The sequence below is a fragment of the Lethenteron reissneri genome, chromosome 16, assembly GCF_015708825.2.
Source record: "Lethenteron reissneri isolate LAM-NWPU_2019-01 chromosome 16, ASM1570882v1, whole genome shotgun sequence".
Classification (NCBI taxonomy): Eukaryota; Metazoa; Chordata; class Hyperoartia; order Petromyzontiformes; family Petromyzontidae; genus Lethenteron; species Lethenteron reissneri.
In genome coordinates this window covers 13,377,138-13,390,938 of record NC_083794.1, presented here as the reverse complement: position 1 = coordinate 13,390,938, position 13,801 = coordinate 13,377,138, and the positions used below count along the sequence as shown (strand labels likewise).

Here is a 13,801-nt window from a genome sequence, read left to right as displayed (position 1 = left end):
CTTCAGGTGGAAGCTGTGACTGTTCCACCTGAAGACGGAAGCCGTGATTTTATTTTATTTTTATTTTACTTTTATTAATTACATTTTTTTACCTACGTGACTTTACCGAAAAAACCTAACAATATAAACTCCACACACTCCCACTGCAGAACAGGAGAAGCACACAACTTTGAAAGTCGCCCGAGTCGGAAGTCGAACCTCGGTATTGATTTGTTTGAGCCCCACACACACAAAGTTCAATCTTGATTTGAACACAAAGTTGTCACAAGTGCGTGGGGCTGACCTTACAAGGTGGCCCATATATCTGTGTCACAAGACATTTCATATGGGGTCACAAGACATACAGACAACGCTGTACAGTCCTGCTCTACAGTATTTATATTTCGGTGGCGTAATACTTGCCTCGTATTTCGGGGTTTTTCCCTTCCAACTGATGCCACAACCCCCCCACCACCCCCAGCCACCCACACCGCCAACCAATCACCCCACCACCCCCACCACCCCCACCCAATCAACCACCACCCAAACCACCCACTCTCCACCATCACACCGCCAACCAATCACCACCACCGCCACCACACCCCCAGCCACCCAATCAATCACCCCCCCACCAAGCCTCCACCATCACACCGCCAACCAATCCCCACCCTCCCCACCCAACCCCCCACCAACCCCCCCCCCACCAACCCCCCACAATCACACCGTCAACCAATCACCACCACCGCCACCACACCCCAGCCACCCAATCAATCACCCCCCCACCAAGCCTCCACCATCACACCGTCAACCAATCACCACCCTCCCCACCCCCCACCACCCCCCCCCCCAACCCAACCACGTGTCGTCGTTTCTTTTGGGGTGCACTTTGAAAACGCGCCGCACCTCTCAACAGCAGCAGCAGCCGCCGCCTTCCGGCATCCTCTACCAGAATCTTCTACCAAAACCCTCTACCGGAATCTTCTACCGCAATCCTCTACCAAAACCCTCTACCGCAATCTTCTACCAAAACCCTCTACCGGAATCCTCTACCGGGGTCTTCTACCAGAATCCTCTACCAGAATCTTCTACCGCAATCTTCTACCAAAACCCTCTACCGCAATCCTCTACCGGAATCCTCTACCAGAATCTTCTACCAAAACCCTCTACCGCAATCTTCTACCGCAATCCTCTACCGGAATCCTCTACCGGGGTCTTCTACCAGAATCCTCTACCAGAATCTTCTACCAAAACCCTCTACCGCAATCCTCTACCGGGGTCTTCTACCGGAACCCTCTACCGACGGTCACGAGTTGCCCGGAGCTCGCTCGCGTCCGCGTCGCGGGCGACTTTAATCAAGTCGCCTGCCTTGCAAGTCGACAGCAACAACAACAACCACCACCACCACCTCCTTCTGTCTCTCCCTCCCCATTCCTCGCTAACATCTCGGACCATGCCGCTGCTGCTGCCCGGAGCCTGAACGAGAGGGGCGATGTGGCGCATCTACGGCGCGGTGCGCGGTGAGTGACGTTCAGTTTATTTATTAGGGTATATATTTCGATTTAAAGCTTCAGGGTATGTTGATCTGTGTCCTCCCCTAGGTCGACTCGGCCTCAAATGACTTATCTGGTTGCGGTGGCCTTCGAAGGTGCCGCTCGCTGCTAACAGCACTTGCCCCGGTAGTGGTGTTGGGGCTATAAGGGGGCTATTGTTGTCTTTGGGGTGGTGTAGGTACAACGTAGGTACGATGTAGGTACGAGTGGGGGAAGTGAAACCAAATTAAACGCGGCGAGATTCTGTGGGGTGAGGTGACAGCAGCAGCAGCCCCAGGGCGAGAGGAGAGCGACCCACGAGGTTGGCAGTGCACACGTGCAAGTGCTTCACACACACCCCCCACCACCACTCCATTGGCACTGACCAGGGTGGTGAAGTATGGTCACACACACCCCCCACCACTCCATTGGCACTGACCAGGGTGGTGAAGTATGGTCACACACCCCCACCCCCCATTGACACTGACCAGGGTGGTGAAGTATGGTCACACACACCCCCCACCACTCCATTGGCACTGACCAGGGTGGTGAAGTATGGTCACACACACCCCCCACCACTCCATTGGCACTGACCGGAGTGGTGAAGTATGGTCACACACCCCCACCCCCCATTGACACTGACCAGGGTGGTGAAGTATGGTCAAACATACCCCCCCCCCCATTGGCACTGACCGGAGTGGTGAAGTATGGTCAAACATACCCCCCCCCCCATTGGCACTGACCGGAGTGGTGAAGTATGGTCAAACCCCCCCACGCCACTCTGTGATTGACGCTACGGCAGGGTAGGCCTTAGTCGAGCAATGATAAATAACTGTGTTACAAATTATTATTTTTTGTTCCTGGGTAGTAAGTGTTATTTCCTAATTGATTATGCCTCAAAAGTACAGAACATGGATATTTACTATCCACAAACTTTGCTTTTGTGACCAGGACAGTGATATTTTGAAATGTACCTATTTTCAATGAGAAAACGTGGTTTGCATTTGTGTCATTCCTTCACTTAAGGTCTTGGTTACAGAAGCAAAGTTTGTGTTGAATAATAATAGCCATTTTCTATACTTTTGAGGAATAACAATTAGAAAATAACACTTAGTACCCAGGAACAAAAATCGTGTTGCATAGTGAATCTGTCTGATGGCATTGTTTGTGTAAGCTAACCCATGACCCCCTGTTGGATGTGGTCTACATGTTACATCTATGCCCCGGTGAACAGGGTAAAACCTGTTCTTATTTGAATTAAAATATGTGTTAAGGTGCATCTGAACATGCATCAACATCTATCTTGTCTTAAAGGTCCCATGTTTATGATTTGTGTTTTAAAAAAAACTATACCGTCTCAGCTGCGTTGTCAAATACTGTATAACCCGACTAATTTTGAGATTATATTTAACATGGCCACATGGAATTGTGAATGTATCTTTACCCAGATGCCCGTTTAATCTGGCTACATTGTAAGGTTCGTGTTTGCGTTCATGCTAAGCTTGACCCCACGGAATCGAATTGCGTGTTAAACATAACCCTACTGTCCCTATATAACCGACGTTCAACATATTCGACGAGATTACATTGATCCGATTGCATGTTGAGTCTCACCATGGTGGCTCCAGTAGAATCCCACAGATCATTACGGCTGATGCAGTCAGGATTTACGGTTTTGGCTTTGGACCCTTGAAATCCAACTGCACGTTAAGCCAGGCCTCGCGATGATAACGCGTTGTTCGGAAACTATTTGCAATTTTCTTGAATGGCACATTAAGCCAGCCTGCACGGCATCTGCGTAATTGACAAGGTTAGCCCAGATTTAGCCGTGAAATGCCATAAAAAAAAATGCATCGTGTGTGCAACACACTGAACTCTGCGTACAATAATTGTGCCGGTGGAAGTGATGTGCACGTTTCTTTACGTTTATAATGCGAGATACGTGTATGGTAAATGACATTAATAACGTTTTTTTAAGACATTCGTCAAGAGGAAAAGTATATAATATGCGACGTTTCGGGCTATGGCTCTTATTCAATGCAACATTCACAACGACACGTCCTCATTCAAGGGTTTCCTTGGAAATAGCAACCGGTCGTGATTCTGAGCAGTTTCATGCGTCGCTGGTTGTTTGTGTTGCAACGACCTTTGACTAAATCGCCCGCAATGTGACGGATCTCAGAAGCTAAGCAGAGTTGAGCCTGGATAGTGGTTGGATGGGTGACCACCATGCACAAGCAAGTCGTCAGAGGTGGCTGTAAGGCTCAGTGCTGGACATTTAGAGGGCAGTGAAACAAAATCCATTGTTGTACTGCACTGCTATGCTTCCACATCTATGCTCCTTGTCACCAACCCACAGTGACCAGCGTGGTGAGATATGATCAAATAACCCCTCCAACCCAAAGAGGTGTAGGGGAATCCCCATCGAGAATAAAGTTGCTACACACCATGAAGTTGTTCCAGGCTTATTGTATTTAACCTCGTTGGAGACGTTGCTGATGATTCTTGTCCTAGTGATAGGTTTTTACCCTTTCAACTGGTACAAAAACTGACACCTTTATACAAGGCATCATGTTTGCAATAACCACAACACAAGCAGTCAAAATGCAAACAAAAAGAAACAACTCTGATAATGATATGGCACTGTCCTTGAAGTTGATTAGGCCACACCCGAGACAGCTTTTCTTAGAGCCTAGGTGTGGACCAATCAACTTCAAGGACAGTGCCATATTATCAGAGTTGTTTCTTTTTGTTTGCATTTTGACTGCTTATGTTGTGGTTATTGCAAACATGATGCCTTGTATAAAGGTGTCAGTTTTGTACCAGTTGAAAGGGTAAAAACCTATCACTATATTTTGCCACTGGTAAAGGAGATGTCTCATAGTGATCCTTGTCCTGCTGAGATCACCAACCCCCCCCTAACCTCTCTTTCTCTTCATCCACAGCCTTTGGGCGTAGCCACTGCAATCCCCAGTGCCGGGTCACCCCTCAGCTCCCCCAGCACGGTGAAGATGAGCTGGGGACCTCGCTTGGTCCCGCTCGCTCCAGGTGACACAGCACGATCCACCACCCTCTCGCACACCTCGCTGCCAATTGCATTGACTACACAATGGTTGCGCAATAACATGCATATGTGTGAAAAAACAACACGTTCCTTCGGAGTGGGCAGGTAGGAACTTGGTTGGACAGCACATTCGTGCACTGCAGAAAGCTCGCGGTCACGTGACGCACTTCAACCAATACGGGAGCGTACATGTTTGGGAGGAGCTATTCACGACAGACAAATAATCCCTGGTGGGCAGTGTGGAACTGTTGTTCCTACCTGTATAAGCACTACATTTAGAATTCCTTGAAAGTATTTGATGGCATTGAAATCAGCACATGTGCTTGGGGAGGCCTCATTCCTGCAGTGGATTGAGCATGGCTGTTTTTCATAATGATGGGGTGATGATTTCATCGGGTGGTGTCATGTTGTTTTAAGTTAAGTGGCTAATATGCACTTTGGCATGAATGGGGATTTATGCTCGGTTGTTGCCGACGCGTTTTCTGGTCGCCTTTTGCCATTCTCTGGGTCCAAGAGTGGTGATACAAGGCCATAAAGAAGGCTGCCTCTTGTGTAGGCCAAATCAGTTTCAAAGACAATGCATATATTGTGAGAGCATGTTTGTTTGCTTGTTTTGTCACAAGTATGTGTGGTTAATGCAGACTTGATGCCTTGAAATAGGTTTCTATTTGGTGTTTGACTATCGAAACACCTGTTTTATTGCCATAAAAGGGTAAAGCCTATTCCTATCTTTTCATAATTAAATCGCTGTTCACCGTTTTGTTTGACAGCTCGCAGACATGGGGGTCAAGCGAAGGAAGCTCTCGCCAACAAGACGCAGGCCGGGCAGAGGGCAGGAGGACGAAACAGGACCGGCGTAGTTCCCGTTGCGAGTTCATGCACTCGCCACCAATCATCGACGCTTTCTTTTGGGTGAGGCTTCTTTTCCCCTTGTCCATGAATTTAAACATGGCATTTATTCTTGATATTCATATCTCTATGGACTCTAGCTTTTTAATTGTAGGCAAAACTCATATGTTTGTTTTAAAACCAAAGGGTGCCTTGACAATTGGTAGGGACTTGTCCCGTTTTGGCAAATGATTGAAGGTATATTGTGTGCCGTAAAATGCTATTGCTTACACAGAGCCGTACTGACTCATCCAGGGCTCAACACGATGTTGACACAGTTTTGAGTTTTCTATCTTTACAGAAAATTAACATTTGACTTGAATACATATGATGGGACACTCAGCGTACTGACTAGATATATTTTTAATACAGTGCTTCTACACATGTACATCATTGACTAGACCGTTTCAATACAACATAGAAAATGTATTTATTAACAGCTGATGTTCACTGCATATACAGTAAACCTTTATACATGTTCACCTTTTGGCGTTCTCTGGTCTAACACTGGTTGAGACTAGGCCCTAAAGAAGGCTGTCTTTGGTGTAGACCAATGAGTTTCAAAGACAATGCATCATATATTGCCAGAGCGTGTTTTTGTTTGCATGTCCACCACAAGTATGTGTGATTCATGCAGGCATGATTCCTTGCAAAACGTTTCTGCTTGATGTTTGAACATCTTTACCCCTGATTTATTGGCAGAAAGGGCCAAACATATTCTTATACAGTGAACTCTTGTTAATTCGACACATGGGGCTCTGGCCTTGTCGAATAATCCGATATTCCGAATTATGTACAATGGAACTCCCCAGTGCCTCCTGCCCCTATGCATTTTTTTCCAAATTTGTTTCCCAAACTCTTCACAGAGCATACGCATTGACACACACCCTGCATCAATTCTATCGAAAACTTTGGATTTGTCTCGCAGACTAAGGGATTTATACTTCAGTTCCTTTGTATAACTTCTTGATGGAGGTGTAGATGACATTTCGGAGAGGGTTGGCTTGCAACGAGTGCACAAACAAGGTAAAGTCCAAAGCAATAGGTCTGCACTGACGCTCGCCACGCGCTCTGCCACTAGAATGAGTCGTTGTTTTGGTCGTGGCGCGTGGCGTCGTGGCGCGTGGCGTCGCGCCGCGTGAATTCCGAAATTGAACCATTCGGTACGGAAATTCGGCTCGTGGAGAATTAATACTGTAGATATAGCGAAATTGCAGCCCTGCCAAATTATCCCCAATTACGAATTAAATACCGAAATAACGAGGTTTTACTGTAGGTGAGGTTGGTTTGCCCATTAATCCTTCAAATTCCGAGGTCAAACATTAGGCGCAAGGAACTCTCCCTCTTTACACGCATTGCACGACGCGAGCTTGGGCCACGGACGCGGTGCCGTACTCAACGTGTGACCTGTTGCGGGCGACCGTGTGCGTGTGTGCGCAGGGAGCCTTTGTGACTCTGGGACTGCAGCTGGTCAAGCGTCTTCATGAGTCTCTTCCGCGAGTATGCCGAGACGACCGGCGTAATGCCTCCGGCTCGAGGGTCACCCGCTGCCTGTTCAAGCTGGTCGGCACCACTCTGCAGCCATCCTCCCTGGGTAAGGGCGACGTTTGGTCAAATTCGTGAAGACAAAAAAATCACTACCACTGCAAATGCTCGTTTGGGATTATACGTAACGATCGTCGACCCCCACGACTGGAACGCAAAGGCCCCACGTCGATTCTTGCAAAACAAGAGACTGCCGTGGTCTTGTGTGAGTTCTCGTCCACCAGTTAAAACTATAAGCTTGAAACGACAACTTTGAAGGGCGGTCGCACAGCGCGGTGGTGATTTGCAGACGTTACCAGGACGTGTCACATTTGAAACCCAAACACTCACCTTTCTGCATTCCTCTGATATATTAAACACAGTGGGCATGTTCCATTGCGTGTTTGGTGTGGATTTGCCAGTGCCTGTTTGGAAAACCATAGCAATGGCAGTGTTTTAAGATGACAATATGGCAATTTCACATTTTCAGACTGAGATGGTAGCTTATTGCATGCATCACTTCTTATTGCATGTATCGCTTTCAGGTGTTTCTTAAGTTCTAACAGCGGCCTGTTGTGGTGTCTCTCTCATGGTCGTGACGTTCAGGCCTGCAGCTCAGCATCCTGCCAAAGTCATCAACAACTTCTGCCTTCGAGTCAGAGGGATTGGCTGCACAAGGACCAGCTGACCAAACCACGACTGCCACCGCATCGCACTCGCCCTATCAGAGTGGTCAGTGCCAGCTGTCCTGTCATGTAGTTGTACCTTTAAATAGAACCGTCACACTAAAGTTTTAGTGTCATTTCACGTGATAAGCTTTACTCCTCAGAAACCACAGTACGCTCGCTGAGTAGTGAATACCCATGGATGTAATGATGCTTTTCTTTGTTTACAGAAAGTGAAGTGTCAGCTTCCAGATCTTTCGGTGAACTATCGTGGAGTGGAGGTGCTTCTGAAAAGGTCACTGCTGCAATACAGTTTCATACCTTGATCTTAAAGTTGTACATTTTTCCTATTCGGACCATCTAAAATATGTGAATGTATGTGTGTGTGCATGCGTGCGTCTGACAGGACTCTATCGTCGAAACCCAAGAGTGCTTAACGAGGGCTGCTGAGAAACTGCAATCCGTTTCGGACAACTCTGTCAGTGTTGTTTTACACATCATGGGTAAGGAAGTGACTTCCATTTTGCCAATAGTTGCATTTTACACTAGTCATTGTGGAGGTTACTTGTATCTTCTCTCCCTGTCCTGCATGGGTTTGGTTTTTCTTTCATAGAAAAAAAAAACATACAATGTTACTGATATTGGCCAAACATCCCAATGCTGAAACATTACCCACAAATGACTCATTTCAGTTTGCACATGGCAAAAATTGCAACCCATTGCAAGAAGATGGCAGGACCCACTTGGAAAAGTCTTGCCGCTTTCCTGGATAAAAAAGTGTAATAGCCATCATCATATGCACCGCGCGATGTTGTAAAAACAAAGTCACCGCAAGGAATGGTGATGTTATGTTGCGGTAACCACATCACGTATCTGGATTTTTCCTGGTGTATTTGTGCAGGCTTGGAGAGAGCCAAGGGCGGAGATGTCCAAGGTGCTGCTCGCTGGTTCACGATGGCAGCTGAGAAGGGCTATGCCAAGGCGCAGTACAATCTTGGCCTTTGCTACAACACTGGAAGAGGAGTTCCCAAGGACATTAACAAAGTGAGTTCCTCTCCTCTGCGAGCTTGATTATGCACAGATGTCAGTAGTAATTGTTGGCAGCTCGTAACCCACAATGCCACTGTATTCATCTTAATTCTGCTAAACAATACGAATGCAGTTTGTGTAAACAAAAATACGGCCCTCAGTCATGCTCGCTGAAGACCTCTCCACACTGTTGGTCGTGGATATTTTTACCATACTTCGCCACGCTAATTAGCACTGGTTGGTGAAAGGTGGAGTCCAGGACTAGTTCAAATATCACTTGCCGCTAGTGTTAGCCATGACGAGGATTGAACTTTGGTCACAGGTTGATAGCACAGTATGCTAACGAATGCACCACCACTCTACCCTCCATTGTATAATACTAGACGGGAGAATCATCTGGTTGAACTTCTTTCGCACCATACGTAGCCAACCATACTGATGGGAGGTGCGAATGGTGGTTATCGCGTGTGCGAGTTTCTAGCTCAGTGGACCTTGCCTGGTTAAATCACTTTTTATCGTTTAAACAGCCTGCACTGATATCTGTGTAGTGCAGCTGAGATGCCTGCAGCGACAATACGGTGCAAGAGGGGATTTTTTTAAAACTGGCAACACTGTGTTTCTAATTCCAGCATGCTCGGTCACTTCTCTCTGCAAAGGTCTTTTGCAGTGGACAGAAATATATCGAGAATGTTGCCTGTTAAACATATTTTGAATTCCTATTCGGGCCAAATGGAAAGGTTCCCTCCCCCCTCACCCTTGTTTTAAATTATAAACTGAGAAGCCATAAAAGGAACTCCGGTCAATTACAATTGTAGCTGTGTGATACGTAATGAATCGTAATCGCAGTGTGACTAATATCGGTTGACAATGGTGATACATCTATAAATGCGATTATCAACGTCGGGCCACTATCCTCCAGTCCGGCTGTGGTGCAAGTTTATGTGTAATATTATTGTAAGCTCACACTCACTACACTTAAAGTGCTTGCCACAAAGGAACCACAACACCTTGCTGATGTCGTCAAGGAGCATAAACCATCACATGAACTGTTCACCCTCGCAGTGGATTTTGGCTAGCCATCGAACAAATACTGTCAGATGTGCTTCTGCGGCCATCTGGAATGCCAAGCCACTTGAGCTACTCACTTTTAAATTGAGATTGAAAACTCACTTCTTTCAAACTGCTTTTTGTGAACAGTTTATTGTCCTTCCCCGCACCTCCAATGAGCACAGTTGGCTACGTACGGTGCAAAAGAAGTTCAGAATATGTACATACAATGTGCACCTCCGCAAGAGTCCATGGGCCAGAGTAGAAATTGGTACCACCTTGGGTAGAAAAACTTCATGTTTAGCGATGTATTTACATGTATGTTGACCTTCTTTCGCACCACATGTCGGCTGTGTTCTTGTGCACCAGGCTGCGATGTACTTCGCCCACGCAGCGGCGCAGGGCCACGCGATGGCGCAGTACAACCTCGCGATGTTCTTGAAGAAGAACAGCGGAGAGAACGCCGGCGCCGTCGAACAGCTGCTCGTGCAAGCTGCTCACGGTGGACTCAGAGAGGTGGCCGCTCGCTTCGCATAGCCGCCCTCTTTCCGCGCGGTGAACGGGAACCCCCCCCACCCCCCCCTTTGTGCATTGTTGCTTCCAGTGTTGACGCTTAATGTATCGTGTGTAAATACGTAAAAAATTGTTCTTTCTTATGTGTCACCACTAGGCCCAGTCGTATCTTGGTGTTTATTATACAAAGGCGCCGCACAAGGATTACAAGAAAGCAGTCAAATTCTTGAAAATGGCAGCAGAACAGGAGGTAAGCGCTATAACAACATTTATTTATAGGTCCAAAGTTCATTGTGATCATTTAGATATATATGCACTAATTTCCCCCCCTGCTTGACAATGCACATCATCCGTTTGGCAACAATCGTAGTACCCCTGTAGTCAAGTAATCCCTGAACGTTGTCACCATTACGTGGCAATAAACTTACCTTAGAAAACAAAAACACTGCCTGTGACTGGTAGACAGCCAAGTGCAGTGATAAGACTGCATGGCCAGATGCGCTATCTTAGGTCCATTTTATTTTGGTCTTTCAGCATTGCGCAAGATTGACGGGCTGCTCATTTGATTGGCTCTCAGAGGTAGCTCTGTTACATCTGCTTCCATGGGCTGTGTTTTATCATTATTTTTTGACATGTAGAATTGCATTGCTGCGAGAGAGATCTGAGTTGATACTTCATGTAGTGGAATAGCTCAGTCGGGACAAAACCGGGGCAAAGTGACATCCATGACGGGGTCTCCGAGTGATCGAGAGCTTAGTTCGAGGGAGACCGCTCTCACTTATTGGACCCGTCGCCCCGTCTCGATGCGCGAACTCCAGCAACTAATTGCGCACTACAATTGGCGGTCGATGTTCAAAGGTGGACTGCGACCCTCCAAGGAATGGCCCCCTCCCCCATGATACGTGGATCAAACAAATCAATCGAGACGCCGGTACAGCAGCAGGAGCAGTTGATGCGAATGCTGTCGCAAGAGGTCACATGTTTGGTGCAATGGCCCATTGCTGACTATGCGTGGGGATGAATGTTGAACAAAATAACTATTCAATGTGAACTTGTTTTTACAAACAATAACAATGGATTACTACTTTGTGCCTCAGGACGTGGACAGCATGCACCACCTGGGCATTTGCCTTCAGCATGGGTGGGGCGTGGAGGTGGATTTAGTGGCCGCCAGGAGCTGGTACGAGCGGGCGGCCGAGAGAGGACAGCCCGATGCACAGCACAACCTCATCGTCTTCCAGCTGCTAGACATCGGAGGTGCAGGCCTGACCCACGCGCGGCCTGCAGCTACTCGTTTCCAGTTTTAATATGCATCTGCCATAAACGTGGGATTGTACCGATGCCGCCACATATCAGTTGTATTCTTGTCCTCTGGCTGTGTTTGTGTTTGAAGGAACCAACCCAGCCTTGCCTGATGAGAGAGGAGCAGACGCTCATGAATCATTGTCAACAGCTGCCGGAAACCCAGAGGCATTGCTCGGGGCCGGGCATACTGCAAACCATGGAACAGGTATGAGTGTAAGAGTAAACGGCTATACGCAATCGGTGATTTACTAACAGAAAAAGTATGATTGAGACCTTTGGATCGGTCCTCCCAACATAACTTGCACATCACGTGACATCACCATACTGAGTGTGTAACGCACACAGCTTTCTTTCAGACCACAAACTTAAAAGAGTACAAGTGGTGCCATATTCTTTCATACAGCAGCAGCAGCAGGACGATGACCGCTACACACCAGTTCTTTGTGGTTACGAATCCCCAATACAGTAGGACTATCATTGCCTTGTGTCCGAGGAGCTTTTTGTGGGCAAAGCCTCCCTCATCACCCTGCTGGCGACAGTTTGGCACTGCCTAAGGGTGACGACAAACCAATTTAAACACTTTCTGTATATGTGGCCCAACTCGCCCTGTTGTACCTTGGCACGACTTGTGGTCCCCTCGTTGTGCAGGTCAGGGCGCCCTGCCCGTCGCTCGTGGCAACGAGGTTGCTGCGCGGTTGCGAAGTGTTGCATCGTCTCCGGCTCTCTTCCCTCCGCGCCACCTTGGTGGTGGCCGTGGTGGGTTTTCCGCACTGCCCGTGTGGGTGGACGGCGCGCGCTTGCCCGTGTCTCTGAGCAGCGGCAGGCTCGACAGCCTGCTGCTGCTTGACGGAGAAGACCCGAACGTCGGCGCTGCCTCGCACCACCTTGCGCTCGGGGGCCTACGGCAAGTCCCGTGGGCAGTGGGGGGTGGAGTCTAGAAATAATCCCTTGTCCACTGGAGCATTCGAGCCGAGCCAGCGCTACGCACGGATGGCTTGGGTGGCCCAACAGGGCCAGCAAGGAGCCTAACGATGAGTTCTTCACGCCACCACGGTACACAGAGGACAACCGCGTCAGCTCATCTACATGTGACGTCATCATCGCCCACGGCTTAGCTATGACGTCATAACAACCCGGCACTGCGGTCTGCTTCGGTACAGCCCAGGTGCGGTTCACTTATTTTACCGTGGAAAAGAGGTTTAGGATGTAACATTTGTAGCCACCAGTTTTAAATTCAATTACCTGGTCACCAAAACACCACTGCCGCGTGTGTTCCGATTGTAGCATGTTCTTTTAGGGGATCTAAACAAATATCAACATGAGCCGCTGTTGGTGATGATTTTACAAGTGAACTGAACTTGATCCATGCACTTAAAACATTTTTATTTGGTTAACTATTAAAATATGGTCTCCAATACCTGGAATGTCAAAAGCTGTGCAATTGTATACAAGACAATTTCAGCAGTCAACAGCTGTCCAGAACGCAAGGAATCGTGTGGTGCTCTGGTGAAATTTTACTTTTCTTGCTGTGCCATTACCTGAAATGCATCGAGTACGCACACATTCTAAATGCTTAAAGTATTTAAATTCACTGCTTTTGGCCAAAATATTATAAGTGGCTGAAATGTAAACACGAACCTGAAACCCATTTAAGGTGTTTTTTTTTTCTGGTTAATGTATTAAAATGGTGTCTCTCCAATAGCTGTAATGTGTCAAACAGAAATTGTATACTACACTGGATAAAGGGTGCAGCGTTGAACAGCTGTCTTGGACTCATTTGGTGTTAGTGGGGAATGACTGCCATTGCCAAAACTGGATTGAGTACGCACAAATTATGAGTGTTTTTTTTTACTTGTAAATTGTATAAAAATGAATTTTAGATGCAAAACCTTAACGGGACAGTGCTTAGTATGTGCTTGTATTTTTAGTTATTAAAAAACTGCGTTTGCAATTTGCTTCCGTTTACTTTCTGGAGGAATACCGTACAGTTGCAGACCGTGTACCACTCATGATTGTAAGGGCGCAGGCTCTCGACTTCCCAGCAGGTGTAGTGCAGACACCTTCACAATGTTATAAATCGGTAGAAGAATGCCGCATTACCTGTTGTCACACGAGATAATGCAGTTTTTACAGCCAGCCGCAAGTCACGACTCGCAAGCTTCGAATGCTTGCAGCCTTGAATCACAACATCGCCGGCAATTCAAACCCGTAAAAATCAAACACACAGGGTGTTGTGTTGGTGGTCACCATTTTCCCCA

The 13,801-nt window shown here is 47.4% G+C and overlaps 1 protein-coding gene across 1 annotated transcript; it reads left to right on the top strand.

The window, feature by feature from the left end:
* The first annotated feature begins 1,248 nt into the window (after positions 1-1,248).
* On the top strand, positions 1,249-13,500 carry DELE1 (DAP3 binding cell death enhancer 1). The gene is made up of 13 exons (XM_061552450.1): positions 1,249-1,496; positions 4,454-4,556; positions 5,343-5,484; positions 6,901-7,054; positions 7,591-7,716; positions 7,880-7,944; positions 8,056-8,152; positions 8,551-8,693; positions 10,095-10,241; positions 10,396-10,488; positions 11,336-11,495; positions 11,632-11,748; positions 12,192-13,500. Exons 1-13 carry the CDS (start codon positions 1,469-1,471, stop codon positions 12,479-12,481), a joined length of 1,665 nt encoding a protein of 554 aa, XP_061408434.1. The 5' UTR covers positions 1,249-1,468; the 3' UTR covers positions 12,482-13,500.
* The last annotated feature ends 301 nt before the right edge of the window (positions 13,501-13,801 follow it).